Source organism: Corvus brachyrhynchos, unplaced genomic scaffold (assembly GCF_000691975.1).
Source record: "Corvus brachyrhynchos isolate BGI_N302 unplaced genomic scaffold, ASM69197v1 scaffold142, whole genome shotgun sequence".
NCBI lineage: Eukaryota > Metazoa > Chordata > Aves > Passeriformes > Corvidae > Corvus > Corvus brachyrhynchos.
Window position 1 is genome coordinate 6012510 of NW_008237226.1, and position 16070 is coordinate 6028579.

At 38.6% G+C, this 16070-nt stretch overlaps 1 protein-coding gene across 3 annotated transcripts in view; it reads left to right on the top strand.

Annotated features, from left to right (window-relative positions):
- Positions 1-13707, top strand: part of C1GALT1 (core 1 synthase, glycoprotein-N-acetylgalactosamine 3-beta-galactosyltransferase 1) — a 14739-nt gene extending 1032 nt beyond the window's left edge. The window contains exons 1-4 of one of the 3 annotated variants that reach the window (XM_017729316.1): positions 13-1708; positions 5522-5761; positions 7408-8075; positions 9265-13707. In XM_017729316.1, coding sequence (XP_017584805.1) covers positions 1702-1708; positions 5522-5761; positions 7408-8075; positions 9265-9474 — 1125 coding nt within the window. In that variant the 5' untranslated portion in view covers positions 13-1701 and the 3' untranslated portion in view covers positions 9475-13707. Of the gene's footprint in view, positions 1-12; positions 1709-5521; positions 5762-7407; positions 8076-9264 lie in introns of those variants that run through there. The other 2 variants (XM_017729317.1, XM_008630002.2) reach the window with 2 other exon arrangements.
- Positions 13708-16070: the final 2363 nt, after the last annotated feature.

Here is a 16070-nt window from a genome sequence, read left to right on the forward strand (position 1 = left end):
AAGGAGAGGCGCCAGAGGAGGGGGTCTCCTTGGAAAAGCGCGAGTCCCTCGGAGCCCAGCGGAGGGAGCAAGGTGCCCGGGGAGCCGGGAATCGCTGCTCCCGCCTCCGCAGCGGGGACTTCCTGGGCGGACGTCCGTAGCACGGGCTGGGTTGGGAGAGGTCTGGGAAGCCGTGCTTCGGGCACGGGCACTTGTTGCCGAAGGACGGTGTCAGCTTTTGGAATGAGGAAGGAGGTTGCCAAATCTTCCTTCTAGCTCACCGCTGCTGTGGATTGTTACCCGTCTCGTTTCAGTGCAGTTGTTGGTCTCCTATACCGAAATACCTGGCTTTGATGGTTTGTATTTTTTGGTAGAACAAGCAGGTATTTTTTTGATGGGAAGCGTTGCTCTCCAAAGAAATGCTCACAACATTAGATATTTAAAGAGGAAGGACATGATCTGTGCTTCGTCGATAGGAAACTGCAGCAGCTCACAGAAATCCTAGATGCAGACAACATTAGCAAATGCACAACTTGCGCGTATAGCTGCATTTCAGAAGCGTATGAATATACAGACCATCTAGCAATAAATGTAACTTAAGGAGCAGAAGGCCTGTTTGCTACTAGAAAAAACTATGTTTTTTCTACATTTTGATCGAGTTATTCTGATGCGTTGCTTGACTATTAAGGACATGGTGGTAGAGATCGATTTCATTGCTAATTATGCAGCTCGCAAAGGACATTTACACTGTTTTATCATGAGGCCTCAGAGCTTCCCCCTTGCTTTCTAAGTAAGGGATACAAGAAAGAATCAGCTCTGTATGTGGGTTTAACTTAATCAAATCTTAAAGTGATTATGGAATGATACTGGGATAAACATGTTTAAAATTGGAGTTATGTTCTGCATTCTTTGAATTTCAAAATCCCAGATTTGATGGTTGAATTTTTTTTTTCGGCCTTATGTTGTTTTGGGGTTAGGGTATTTCTGTTTGTTTGGTATTTTGTTTAATGTGTTTCTCTAGATTGTCCAAGTTTGTGTGAAAGTATTAATTTTAAATGTCGTTGGGTTGTTTTCTTTTGGCAGTGGGACCAAACTCTTACGATATATTCATATTGCATGGTTTTTCCCTAAATTTCCATTGGCTCAAGAAAGAGACCTTAAAGCCCTTATTGAAACAGCTAGCAGAGTGAGAGCAGTAACTTAGATTAACATGTTCAAAGGCTCACCAACGGGATGCACAGAGACGCGGTGGGGGCAGGTGGGACTCCCATAGTCTCATCAGAGGAAGCAGCCCCTGGTTCTGTCACTGAGGAGCCACCAGCCCCATTGCCCAGGTGTGACATGCAGGAAGAGAAGTCACCAGGAAGGCTGTCTGGTACAGCTCACAAGATCGAGGGTGCTAACTGCCTAGAAAATATGGGGCATATGGGATGCAGGGGAAAAGCATCTTGTGACTGTACAAAATTTATGGGGTGCTCCTGGGAGGGGGGACTAAAGGAAGGTGTTTCAGGAGGAACAAGTATGGGAAAATAAAAGGATTAGATAAAGGGCCTGGTCAGTTAGAAGCAAGTGGCTGGTCAGTATGTTTGACTGTGTTCTGGGCCAGATTGCCACAGCCTGTCCTCTTTTCTCATTAAGGTGCCTTTCTAACCATTTTGCTATGTGAGAGGACTCTGCCGTATTCTCAGGTGCATACTGAGCTCTAAGTGCCAGCAACTGGAGATGCACAGTAAGTTGTAGGGACCTCTGTGTCCGGTGTGCCAGCAGCTGGAGGGACTGGAGTGAGTGAGGGCCTAAATGCCCAGCAGCTGGAGTGGGAACTGTAAGCCACAGAGGCTTGTGTGTCTGCAGTGCCCGTAACTGGGGAGACTGGAGTGCGTGAGTATGGTCTTGCCAAGAATGCCAGTGTGTGGTTGCTAGTAAGTAGGATTAAGAGGTTTGGGAGCCATGTTTTGAGGCAGCTGTAAGTGTGGGAGAGGTACTAGTGAGATCAGAGAGTCATCAGTTTACCAGCAGAGTGAGGCTCTGGGGAGTCTGAGGATTCAGGGTTGGTTCCTGAATAGGTTGAAGGTCTGAGACCCATTACAGAGGGATCCACATAGTGTGTATGTTTATATTCCCCACTAGCAGACCTTTGTCTGGGTCAGCTGTGGGGAGGAGCAGCGTAAGGCCAGGCCATGTTTGTGTCTGCATGAGCACTTGTTTGTATCTGTGCTGATCTGTATGGTCAGCCATGTGTATATGCATCTTTGTATTCACAGCTATGGGAATTCATCCTCAGCCTGGCTGGATCTGGGCACATGGAGTTGCAGCAGCCTTGTCGTCAGTGGGCTGCCAGGTTCAGCAACCCCCAACACAAAAATTAGTTTTGGTGTAAGCTTGAAGTTGTAGAAATTGTTGACTCATGAAACTTAAATTTAGAACGAAATCTCCAATGACTGTTACGTTGCGATAGAATTTGAAAACATTTATTGGTTTGATTGATGTGTATAGGGCTACCTACATGAATATCTAAATACCTGTATTTGTTTAAGCTTCCATGATAGAGCAGTGGAGCATAAATTAAACTCAAACCTAGCCTTTTATTATAGGTGTTTTTTTTTAAATAGTGCTTTTTCTAACTCCAGAAGCAAAAATAGAAATGTGAATAAAAGTGGGGATGTTTCAGTAACCTGGTAGGTTTTGCACTTACCTTTTTCTTCTCTGAATGTCATAGAATTGTAGCATCACAAAATGATTTGAGTTGGAAGGGACTTTTAAAGATCGTCCAACCCGCTGCCGTGAGCAAGGACACCTTTCATTAGATCAGGTTGCTCAAAACCTCATCCAACCTGACCTTAAATATTTTGCGTGTCTTCCCCCTGAATAAATCTGTGTGTAGAAAAGAATATCAGCAAGGAGTGGGGATATTTATCATCTGACAACTGACCTTCCTTTTAGGTGTTTTCTGGTTCTACTGTAATGCTGCAGTGTTCAGTTGTTTTTGCTGTCAAGTTAAAAGACTCAGTTTATGTGAAATATCAAGATATCATAAAAAAATGAAAATTTCTGTCCTGTTTACTGTTGGAGTTTACAAACATATGGATATACATCCACACATGTTTATAGTGACCCACTGTTGGTATAAAATTGATAGAATGATAAGGAGATTATTTTAAATTGAAAACTGTAACTAGAGGCATTTTATATCAACTATGAAGTACAGCTACCTACCTGCCCTGAGAAATCCTCTTTGTGTCTGAAGTACTGCCAAATCAGTTTCTGATTTCCAGTGTGATGAATGCACTTTTTAAATTTTTCAGCATTTCCAGCACATTTAATTTTTTTTCTGTAGAATTCAGTTGTATATAATTTCATAGTTAATGAGCAGCAATTATTTTCAAGTTACTTTCGTTTTTTTCTCTCCAAGCAAGACTAATTTTATCAGCTGTTGGAGCAGATAACTGAAACTGTATTGCAGAGAGACACCTAATATTGAAAAGTAGAACAGTAGAAAGGAGACCTTTTCTTCTAGAAGGTGGTGTAGCTACACTGTGGGCATGCTTGGCTTTATATATTTCCCCACTTTGAATATACCAAAGGAAGGCATTGTTTTATTGTGGCCATCTCCCTATGAGTATTGCAAATTTTGAGGGAACTTTGTGGTGATAGATTGGGAAAGCAAAAACAAAAAGATAATCTTAGTACAGCAGATCCTTTGCGTTTTCATAGGCTGCTTGTATGCATGGGCTTTTTGAGAAAGGCTTTGGGGTTTTGCCTTTTTTTTTTTTTTTTTTTTTTGCGCACCTCATCAAAATACTCATGTTTTCTTCTCAGTTTAGTGGCCTAAATGACAATAGAAATAAACCTGGAAACCAAGTAATTTTTTCAAGGCCTGGATCACAAATGATTATACAGGCACTTTTGTACTTTGTGGTATGATGTCTAAAGGCAATCATTTGTTTCCACCAAGATGTAGTACTGAATTGAGGGAAGACAATGTGCAATTTAAAAATTATATAAAGAGCTTATTCATATTAAAGAATGACAGCTCCTTATCAACCACAGTTATAATCGTTTTATACACCCTGTACATTTCTTGATTTTTATTTTGTGCTTCAAGTTGTGTTTTCAATTTTCTTTCCTTTTTCTAGCAGTGTGGAAAGAAAAGCATTACCACGTGTGAGAGCTGCTTCACTCTCAAATGATCTTGATCTGCATGCGTTCAGTAAATCTGATGGATTTCTAGAAGTGCCAACGTAACAACGTGCACACGTGCATTCTGTCCTTTGCTTTCCCTTCAGGAGGGCAGAAGGACAGACAGAAGGCTGGAATTTGGAGTGCGTGTTGCTGCACAGTGATTCATGCAGTTGCTTGAGGACAGCCTGTTTCCAATAGAATGCACAGCCAGTGAGAGGAGGGGGTGCAGGCTAAATGGGTTGTTTTGGTGGCTGCAGCTCTTCTCTGATCGATGGCTTTCATCGATGCTCTGTGCAGTCCATAATTTTCTTTTCTGGGCTCCCTAATGAACTAAATTGGGTTCTGCCCACTGTCTTAATAATGATCCTAATGGAGGGAACATCATTGACTTGTTTGTAAAGCTCTGGCTTGAATTCAATATGTATTTAACAGTCAATGTTTTTGTAGTTTAGTCACGAGTTATTAGAAAATAGCTCAACTCTTTTCTGAAGATGAAAAGCCCTCAACAACTTGAAATTGGTTTTCAAGTGTTTAATATATTAAAATTCACACTCTTTTTTGATGTATAAAACTCCCTGTATGCAGGCATGGCTGCTGATTTGGTTCAATGAAAATGGTCAGCCAAGTCCTTTAGTTTTTGAGGAGTAAGGGTGTGGCTGATATGAAGGTGTGTTTTTATTACTGGAATACAAAGGTTTTGAAGTGTAGAAGAGGCTTTAAGGTTGATGTACTTTCCTTTTCTCTTCCTTTTAAAAATTTTCTGTATGAACATTCAGATGTCGTTTTACTCTTTCTTCTGAAAGTCAATCCTCAGTAATTCCTAAAAGTGTAAGGACAGCTGCCCTACTTTGGGAGTAGATTTGCTTTTATAACTCTTCGAAATCTGCTTGTGATTGACATCTGTTAAGAATTTCTGTAATATACATTTGGCTGGAGTTTTAAGAACATATTGTGCCCATGTTCTATCTTGACCTGTAGACTGCCATTGATCATCATCTTCTACCTTCATAAAAGACTTAGGTATTACATTATAAAGTGCAGATTTGTAGGCTGAAGAAAATAAAAAAGTGTACATATATTACGGTTTTATAAAGTTACTGCACTTCAGTGTATACATTCTTGTTTAAATGTTGTATAAATATAATTAATAGTTTTTTATGTACAGCCACTATCAATAGATGTACAATTTTATATTGATATTTGCATTGCTCTTGTACTTAAATCTCTGTGCAAGCCCAGGGGAGCTGAATCTGAGCTAGAACTGAGTTCTCTGCTTTCAGAGATTTAGTCCTTGATTTCTTCCTATAGTTCTAGATTTGATTTCTATGTTAAGTCTAACGTATTTTTCATTTGGTTTTGACAGTGTCTCACCTTCAGGAGATGGCCTCCTCTAAGTCTTTGATGAACCTTCTCACCTTCATTTTTGGCTCAGCAATAGGATTTTTCGTCTGCTATCTTCTGTTCAGCATTATACTAGAAGAACAAGTTAAGACCCAGCCTCATGTTCTTTACAATGATCCGCATGGTCAGCACTCAGCAGATACTGACAACAATCAGCTGCAAGGACAAATGAATTTCAATGCAGATGCTGGACAGCATAAAGGTATTTTGTTACACCTGGCTGATTAGAAAATGTACTCCCTTTTCATGCATTGCAAAACATTGCTTCTTCACTGTCAAGAATTTATATGAATCATTTTCTTTCAGTTTCTCCATATTCAGGTTACATCTAAATAATTTTTTTTCTCCTGAGGGCTACTGAATGGTGGTTTTCTTTGTTGACATTTTTATTATAGTAGTAATTTTTTTTCCTTTGAGTCCAACTGTTTGTCCAATGTCTGTACCCAGACTTGTTTGGAGCAGGAATTTCTCAAATGAGCTGTTGACACCAAATGGCAGTTTTGCTAAGCAGATATCTTTGCTGGTGTTGTAGATGTAGCTGGATTGCTTTTTAGCCTTAAGAAGCTAATTTTGGACCACTTCTAACTTTTGATCTAGCCTCTAAGATAAAGCTAAAATAAAATTTAAGAAAACCCACTTTTTGGTACAATTAGTAAAACACAGAATTGGAGCAGGGGGGCAAAGGGAGTCACTGTGGGCATGATTTGCCAAGCTGATTATATAGCAGTCCAGGCACAGGTTGCTGTTTGCAGTCAAAGCCAGAGAAATTCTCTTGCACTCTTGATTATTTTTATTTTTCCAGAGAAGGTAGACCCTTCAGATACTTCAGGAATACTTTTATACTTGATATATTTCGTTAAATGAGCTCCCAAATACAGAGAGTGTTTGAGTAGGGACATCTGGATGAGAAAAATTGCACTGCAGTGCTTTTGCTGAAGATGTTAGTAATTTGTTACTTAGACGTATTTAAACTCCAAACTTTGTAAGATGAGTTTGTGAGTGTTTCACATGTAATTGTAGAACATTGTTACAAAGAAATCTGATATATAGTTGCATAAAGTGCAAGCAGGAATATTTTAGTACCAGTTATGCAGATTTCACTCTCCATGAAATAGTCTTTTACATAAGTTAAAATCTTTCTGTATGTATCAAGTGAAAATGTTTCTTTGAGACCAAGGAATGCTTTCATAGCTTGAAAAACATTGTTACACACCTCAGATAACTGTATTTATTCTGCTGGATTGCTGGAAAATAAAAACATGTTAGTTCAACAATAATACTAGTTTCATAGTATCCTAAATTATTTAATCTGTTAATTTCTGGTTTACCACTGGCTTTATTCTTAAAACATATGTTCCTGTTTTAGAAATATTCATTAGGTTTTGTTAGTTAACATGAATATATATAAAAGAGCTCATTAGCTTTTTGGCCTTTCTGTGTTGGAATCATTAAGTTGTATTCATTGTGAATGGCAAAAATATTCTGTTTTTAAATTTTCATTAGTCCTCCAAGACCATAAAGAGGTTGCCTCCAAGCAGTTTTTATGTACAAATCAAGGTTTGCTAAAGTCACACTTGCCTGAACAGACACCCATTTTGATATGACTCTTACACTCTCCTTTATCTTGTGAAATTGAAATAGGTTTAAGAATTTTAGTCTTTGAGAGTCTTGTTTGTTTCCTTCCAGAATCTAGCATGGAGTTCATTAACTGGTACATTTGGAAGCAAAAGCCTCTTTTCTGTCTGCGTGTCTTTTCTGATGTAGAAACAGAGTATCTGAGGAGGTGGGAGGTTGCTCTTTGTTTGGCAGTCATGTCTAATATGGTTTTACAACTTTCCTCTTTTTTAGATGAGGATAAAAATGTTGCAGAAGGACTGTATCACAAGGTGAAAATACTGTGTTGGGTCATGACTGGACCTCAAAATCTAGAAAAGAAAGCCAAGCATGTTAAGGCCACTTGGGCCCAGCGCTGTAATAAAGTACTTTTTATGAGCTCTGAAGAAAATAAAGACTTCCCAACTGTGGGCCTAGAAACCAAAGAAGGCAGGGACCAACTGTACTGGAAGACTATTAAAGCTTTTCAATATGTATATGATCATTATTTTGATGATGCTGATTGGTTTATGAAAGCAGATGATGATACATATGTTATATTGGACAATTTGAGATGGCTCCTTTCAAAATACAGTCCTGAACAACCAATATACTTTGGAAGAAGGTTTAAGCCTTATGTGAAGCAGGGCTACATGAGTGGAGGAGCAGGGTATGTTCTGAGCAAAGAAGCTCTGAAGAGATTTGTTGCTGCATTTAAAACAAACAAATGCTCTCACAGTTCCTCTATTGAAGATCTGGCACTAGGAAAATGCATGGAGATCATCAATGTGGAAGCAGGAGATTCTAGAGATACAAGTGGTAGAGAAACCTTTCATCCCTTTGTTCCAGAACATCATTTAATCAGAGGATACCTACCAAAAACATTCTGGTACTGGAATTACAATTACTATCCTGCTGTAGAGGTAAGTCCTTAGGAACCCATTTTGTCAAGTGCATCTCATGATGTGCGTGAGCGTGTGATGTGTGAATTAGCATTAGGTGGAAGAATTCAAGAACAGGATTTGGAATTTTTTACATATTAAAGCTGAAAAAAAGATAGTCTAGTTCTTCAGTAGATTTTTTTTGTTGTAAAGCAGCAATCTATTTTTATACTTGTATTCAGCAGCAAAAGCATTTCTGTAGCTTAAACCAGCTGTATGATACTGTATTTGGTGTGTCAGGAGGCAGCAGCTTTAGCTATGGCTGCAGTGCATGGGTGACTGAGCTGTGGACAGTTCCATCTGTAACTGATTCATAATGGAAATTGCCCATTGGATCCTGTCCTGTCATAACCTGTGCTTGGATAGACACTACTTCATCTGGTATCAAAATCAAGCTATACTGATCAAACTTAGTTATATAACAATTGTTCTTTTTGGCATCTTTAAATATTTAATCCTAGTTCCAGTTGGAGTAGAAATATGAGCAGCTCTGCAATCAAAGCTGCTGAAAACAGAAATCTCAAAACTATGTTCCAGAAAAGTGTTCTCAAAGCTGAATGTGAGCTATGAAATATAAGTTGTGACAAATGTGTTAACAATGATCCTATAGCTCTTAATAATGTCAATGAAATCAATACATTTAAAACAAAATTTTGCAATTGTTTGTTACAACTTTCTGTAAGTAGGAGGTTAGTTACTGACAATATACCAAACAGTATAATGTGTCAGCACACACATTTTGCAGGTACACACACATTTTGCTTATACATTCTGTCTGGATGCTGACATAAGTAACAGGCATGTATTGTTTCATATATAAATGTAACTCATTTAGGCCTGCCTGCTGCTTCTTGGTGCTGTTTAAACACCAGCATCAAAAATTAAGCATGGAAAAGCAGAAAACCTCTGATGTTAATGAGGGCAGCTAGTTTTTTCACTGGCTTGATCATAGAAGCAAAAGACTTCGTCAGCTTTATTTTGGAAAGATGCCTTGGCAGATATGTCTGGTACATTTTGCTTGCCTAACATTAACTTTTGAAGTATGTGTATGACTGATGGTAGTGAATTTCTTACCATTAAATCAAGTATTTCTTTGAATTCTCCCTGGATCTTTAATCCAGGACATGCTTTGCAATTCTTGCTGATTGTTTTGCTTTGTTTTGTGTTTCAGGGTCCTGGATGCTGCTCTGATCTAGCAGTTTCATTCCACTATGTTGACTCTGTGACTATGTATCATTTGGAATATTTGATTTATCATCTTCGTCCATATGGGTATTTGTATAGGTACAATCCTGATTCGTCGAAGAATCCAGAAGAGCAGAGCAAAAATGAAGCACTGGAGGATAATCAAAAGCTAAAGCAAAAAATTTCTGAGGGCTAATTGGACTTTGAAAAAACCAAAAAGAAGCCAGTATAATGAGTAAGAGGCTCCTCAAACTTGTGCATGAAGCTTGTGGGCTGAAATTACTCCTGGCGATTCTTCTTTCAAAAATCAAGTTGGCAGCACTTGTCACCCTGTGTACAACAGAGTGTGGTGCTGGCTCTGACTGTTTTGGATAGTGTGACCTCGCAGCCCTGCTCACTAAGATTTGGGGCCCTAAAGCTGTGCAATTGGAGGTTGCTCTGGTATAATAACATGTGGAAGAATTTGTATAAAAACCACAGTGGACAGGTTCTCAGATGATCGTACCATATTTCTGTTCCTTTTTCTGTTCTTCTCTATTTCCTTTCTATTAAGTCAGTTCTAATATTAGAAATTGGATGCTGCCCAGTCAAACACTTCATGATGGCTTTCTTAAGTATTCTCAACATCTTGAAGTTACCTTGTGTACCTTGCCCTAAAAGTAAGGCAGAGACACGGAATTAGAGTCTCCAGTCTGCTTTGCCTTAACAACAGAGTGGCAGATTTTTACCCACAAGATTAATCTGAATTGTTTCAGAAACAGAATTCACTGCTATGAATTACTTATAAAGTTTTGAATTGTGTTGTGCAAAACAATATGAAGTTTTTGGGGACAAATACTCTTTTGGAGAGAAGCCCAGAAACGGTTACTGTTATTTAAATTGCTGAGGTGATGCAAGCTGCTTACATATTTGCCTGTGGCTTTTTTTATTTTCCTTTTATTAACTTATCCTTTTGGTTGAATGGATATAAAAATTCATCTTAGCATTTCTCAGCATAAGGGTGATGCTTTTGAAAATAGAAGTCTGTGTTCCATCCCACCTGCCACATAAACCAGGAAGAACAGCATCTTAGTGAAGTTGCATTGTAACAACTTGATTTCAGCCACTATTATAGTTAGTTTGTTTCCATTTTAATTTTCACTAGAGGTTAAAATTTTCAGATACAGAAATGTCCTATTTTAAAACTGCATCAAAGCCAGTTTATTTGGTTGAAGTATTCAATTTCACTTTTCTGAACAGTTTTTTCTTCCACTTCAAAAATTTTTTTTATCTGCGTCTTGTTACCTTTTTCACTACAAAGTGTTAAATGATCCTTTTTTCACTGTTTTTGAAGCAGAAGTACATAGTTATTCAGGTAAACAGGCCTGAATGCAGGGATCTTTCAAAGTGCATTAACCTTCTCCACTACTTCATAAGTATCTGCCTTTTAACTGGAAACACTTTCTTGGTGTGGGACAAAATAGGTGTTTTAATTACTGGGTTTTTTTCAGAGGCCAAATATATGTTTTATAGAATTAATATAAAACTTTCTGGTTTTCTCCTTTTCAAATTGAGCAAATAGCAGTATGGGGAATGGGATTAAGCATGACATGTAGTGTGTTTTTATTTCACACTTGAACAAAAGCTTCATCTTTTTGTTACTTTTCACCTTCATCATATTGATGAATCTGGACATAACCTAATTACCTCCAGTCATTACTTTGAAAAGGGCACATAGTGGTAGCAGACAGCCTTATTTACTACTGCTGGTCCTTCAGGATGTTCCTGGAAGATGATGTTACCATAAAGTACTGGAATTTTTTTTTTCCAAAGATAGTTCTAGTATGGATTGGAGTTCTTTCTGTTGTCCAGCAGTAAAGTCATTACTTTTCTTTTTGACCATGGCTCTGCAGCACGATGGTAATTACTGAAACAGCTCATGGTGTTGAAATGCTGCACACACCTTCTCTGCCTGAATGTAGGCTGAGTTCATCTATCAAGTATTAGTTCCTGCAGGGTTAAATCTGTTGGTCTTTATGAGCAGCATTGCTTCTGAAGTACTGATAGGGACACGAGCTTTATTTTACATTGATTAACTTAAGTAGACTTAACTATAATTGCATTGGTTGAGGAAAGGAAAAAGTCTCCAGTTTGCTGTAGTCAGAGTGATGCTTGTCCAGAGAACAGTGAATGTTAACATGCTGAAAGGTGCTTCCTTCTGTGAGCTAAATGTTTATCCCACATGCAGCACAAATCCATATGGAATTGGTAACTCCAGTGGCATTGCTCAAACAAGAAGTTAAAATATTCAGGAATACTTTTAAGAAGTTATAAAATGAAATCGAGATCCCAACCTAATCTCTTTGTAAATTCAGCCCATGTAGAAGATCTGCTGAACTGCTGTACAGTTCCTTTATTTCTGCTTTCTTCTTCAGTTCGTCCATAGGGATTTGGAGATTTTCTACCACAGCAGGCAGAACTAATCCTGCATATTTTCTGCAGATTTGTGTCGTATGTTTGCCCTGTGCTGTCCTGTGAAGCAAAATCATTTCCTCTTCATGTTCCTTACTATTATCTTGACTTTCCAGTCTCATCCAGTGTAAGTCTCAGGTGGACAGAAGGAAGCAGGATGTTTGAGCTTCACACAGGTTGTTTGCTGGGGTAACAAGGTAAACCAGCCACTGCTGAGCTCAGGATGAAGCCTTTTCTCAGCAGCAGTTCTAGTTCTTATTTGCTGCCCAGCTGGGACTTGTGGGTTTAGCAGAGCAGGCAGGAATAACCCTTTCCACAAAATGTGCAGGACCTCAGAGAGACTGGAAAAGTAAAGGAGCAAGTTCCCTTTCTGAAGGGAATAAGGCTAAGGACATACTACCTTGAGATAAATGGGTGGCCTGTCTGGAGGAATGAGTAGCCTTTTCTTCAAATGTACATTCTTTGTTTTAAAGTGTCCTTTAAATCCTCTGAATTTAAAGTCTCTTTAATTCCTCTGAATCTGCTTCTTTTGCCTTTATAACAACACTACAAAGAATTTTTTTTCTTTCCAGACAAGCTAGAAAAGTATCAGGTCTTACATTCTGTGATTATAACAGAGACCTATTGTTCTCTGCTGAATTGCATTCCCATATCCATGAGCTGGTACCTCTGGAATAATTGGGTTCTATCTCACTGCCTTCAGAAGCCTCAGTGGACAAGGTTGGAATGTGAACAGTTAGCACAATTTTCATGTACAATATTACACCACTATTAGTAGTCTGCTATTTCACTCTCAGGTCTTTGTGCTTCGAGAAAGTATTTATTGAGTTTGAGAATTTTTGCAGCCCAAGGAGACTGTATTTCAGATGCAGAGACTTTCTGAAGCACAGCAACACGGGCTTACTTAGGCTGTGCAGATTATTGCTCTGTGGTTTGGTCTGGTTTCTAAGACAGGTTTCTTAATTTTGTAAAACCTAAAAGCTTTCATTGGCACTGTAGTGATTTAAATGACCCATCTAAAAATTTTGGACTATTTTCTTGAAATTACTAGGCAGTGGATGTGGGAATGTCCCCTACTGTGACAGAGTAACATTTCAACCTTGTATTAAGTGGTTTCACTTCAGAAGGATTGAGAATGGCAAGAAGTTACTTTCTGATCACAGATCTTAATCAGAGGAGAGTATTATTCTTTGTTTGCAGAAGAGAGAATTGATCTTTGTTTGCAGAAAAGACCAATTTTAATCTTCTTTCACTCCCAATTCATTTTTGCAGTCTGTATTTGTGTTATTTAAGAGATTACACACTGGTGATGTTTGCACCATCTCTCATTTTGTGGAAGCTCTTTTCACAGTGCTTTTGCCTTGAAGGACACTTTCTTTGTTTTGCTTTGGTGGGGGTGTATATTAAAAATCACTTTTTCTTCACCTGTTGCCATTTGTTCTGTTATGCTTCCAGAAGTATAAATTTCAGTGAGTAGCTGATAGACCTTATAAACACTTTGTTTTTTGAGCAGGGTGTTTTGTCTTCATATGACAAAATAGTGTGGGTTATTTCTCTGCTGTACCTGGTACTGATGCTGATAGTGCATGCACAGATGAAAATAGACCCCTCCAATACAGGACCACTGGGAAAGGCAGTTTTGTCCTTCTTCTGTCAAGAAATCTTCTGTGGAACTCCGAAAGTATAATTTGCTTTGTTTTACCATATTGTATTTAAAAGATTCCACAAATGTTATTAATAGTCTAAAAGAATTGAATATTGCTGCTGGACAGTGTGCTCCACTTAAAACCTGTGAATGTTTCACTTTGCAATTATAGGTAGTTGTGTTCCTAATGGCAGATAAAAGTTGGTGATTTGTCTGGAATGGTCACCATAAGGATTTGTTTCTTAAATACCTTCTTTGAAGTGCCTTTGACGAATTTTTAGCATCAAAATTAGGTTGAGAATTGAATAAATAAAATAAGTTATGTCATACACAGTTCATGTCTGTCTTCATTTACCCCTCTGCATGCTAATGGTGTTGCATAGCAGCACAGTTTAGTCCAATAAAAACGTTCTTAGTTTCTTTTTTGGGTGGGTACAGGAAATTCAAAAAGCTTCTCTCACTTCCTATGATTTTGTGATTCTATATTTATGCTATTAACAAATAGCAAGATTTTTGAAGTGTAAAATGAGTAAGTGCTAGTACCAGATTCAGACTCACATAAGCAGGCAGTTGTTTCTGCATTGTCCTGATTCTTCAGTGTCTCCACATTATTACAGATTCCTGAGTGAACTGGCTACAACGGATACCTCAAAACTAAAGAAAGACTGTCCAAAATTAACCACTTTTTTTAAAAAAAAAGGGATTTATTCTTTCAGTGAACCTCTTATTTCTGAAAAAAAGTCCTGTTAAGATTTAAAAGTTGTGCTTTATAACCTAGATGTTTGTGCAGAACAGCATTCAGCAGTAAAAATGCTGGCACTTAGGCAGCTGGGAGGTGTCTTTACATCTGGAACACTGCTTGTTGGACAAGGTGTTGGCACAAGCTCAGTACAGCTGTGTGTCTTTACCTTAAGTACTGTAATAGACCCTGCTAATACCATTAACCTGGATTAATTAACTGTTTCATTTCAAAGTGCAGGAAGCGGGTGACAACCAGTTTAACTGAGCTCCAAAGCTGGCATATTAAAGGGAACAAAAGCCAATTGAACAGACCATAAAAGCTCCTCTCAAGTTTCAGGCACAGATTATGCTTTTATGTGGTGCTGCTGTAACTTTCAAACTGCCAGGATCAGACTACATCCAGCACATTGCAGGGCAGTGTGAGTGCTGGAGCAAAGCAAAAGCTACAGCTGCTACTCTGAAGGAAAACTGTTTCCTAAGTGTGTGTTTGCTTTGCTTGCTTTTTCAGGTCTTTTTTATATTAATATATAACAGACTCACCCATTTCATTACCAGAAGTTGTAGGCACAGTGAAATGTCCATAAATGACGGTAAGCTCTTGTATCCAGCTCACAAAAAGCTTCAGTGGCTCAAGGGAATTTTCCTAGAGCTCTTCCCTGTGCACTAGTGCCAACTAAAAAGTATGTAAACATTTTACACCCAGGAACTGCTAAGTTTGTTCTAAGCTGCAGGGAAGATAAGCCTGTGTATTGCTCATTCCAGCTCTTGCTCCTGAATGTTTAGCAGCCTTTCTTCCTTTCTGAAAATGTTTCACCTTAATTAAGCCCTTCCATGAATTCCTGAAATTTGGTGATGAGGAGCTTTTTCTGACAATATGAGGAGTGAGAAAATCAGAGCTCTGCAGTGAACATTTTCATTGTTCCACATGTAAAGAAATTTAACACAGATTTGGGAAAACAGATGGATCGTGGGATCTCACTTCTAGGTTGGGATGATATTTGGCATTCTTAAAGGAAAAGTGGTTATTTAATTCAGAAATGTAGCCTGAGATCTTCATTTTTTTTGGCTTTCTAATATATAGTCCTGCAAGACTTCTTAAAATGGCAATAAAAATAAATTGTAAAGGTGCTCTTGTCACTGATTAGTAAAAAGAACATCGCAGGGAGCCTAATTCTGTGTATGTTTTTGTTAACACTGGAATTCATACTCGATGTGGTTTTGAGCTATGACCCACACACTCTCCTTTTAACTCTTCAGACTTCTTCAGCCCCCTGTTCTGTTGTGTATAACATTCCTCCTTTGTTGCAAAACTACAAGACAAGTACGGCCCCTTTTTTCCTTCCTCTCCCAGAAATGATCTTCTGTAAGCTTTGTTTTATTTAGGGAGCCTGAAGCCTCAAGTGCTGGAGCCTACACTGTACTGACAAAAGCGTCATCCAGTTCTGTGTTACATACCTGTGGGGATAAGAAAGTGTCAATCCTTTTGCCATAGCCCAGGTGTTCCCTTCTTTGGAGGTGTGATTTGTCTTTTAAACCTTCCCATCTTTTTCTCTTCTTTTTAGTTTCCTTTTTCTTTCAATAGTTCCACCATCTGATCTGCAAAGTGCTGTTTGAGGAGTACCTGGTACCAGCTGGAGCTGAAGACTGTGATCCCACAGACAGACCTGTCTGCAAGGAAACTTACTGGCTTACAACAGGTTTTAAAGTCAGCCTAAAGCCAATCACTTCCAGAGCAAGAGTTGGAACCAGGTTTTATCATTTAGTGCTGAAGTACTTCTCAGTTTGGTAGGATGGATAGGTGGACTGGCTCAAGACTCCAGCAGCCAGTTGTGCTAAAGAGGCATGAAAAATCTCCTTGGAGAAGAGGGAATTATTTGTAGCAATCTTGTCTGAAAAGGAACATGAGCTTTCCAACTGTCTTCTGAGTGTTGCTGAAGTCACTATCTTACTTTCCA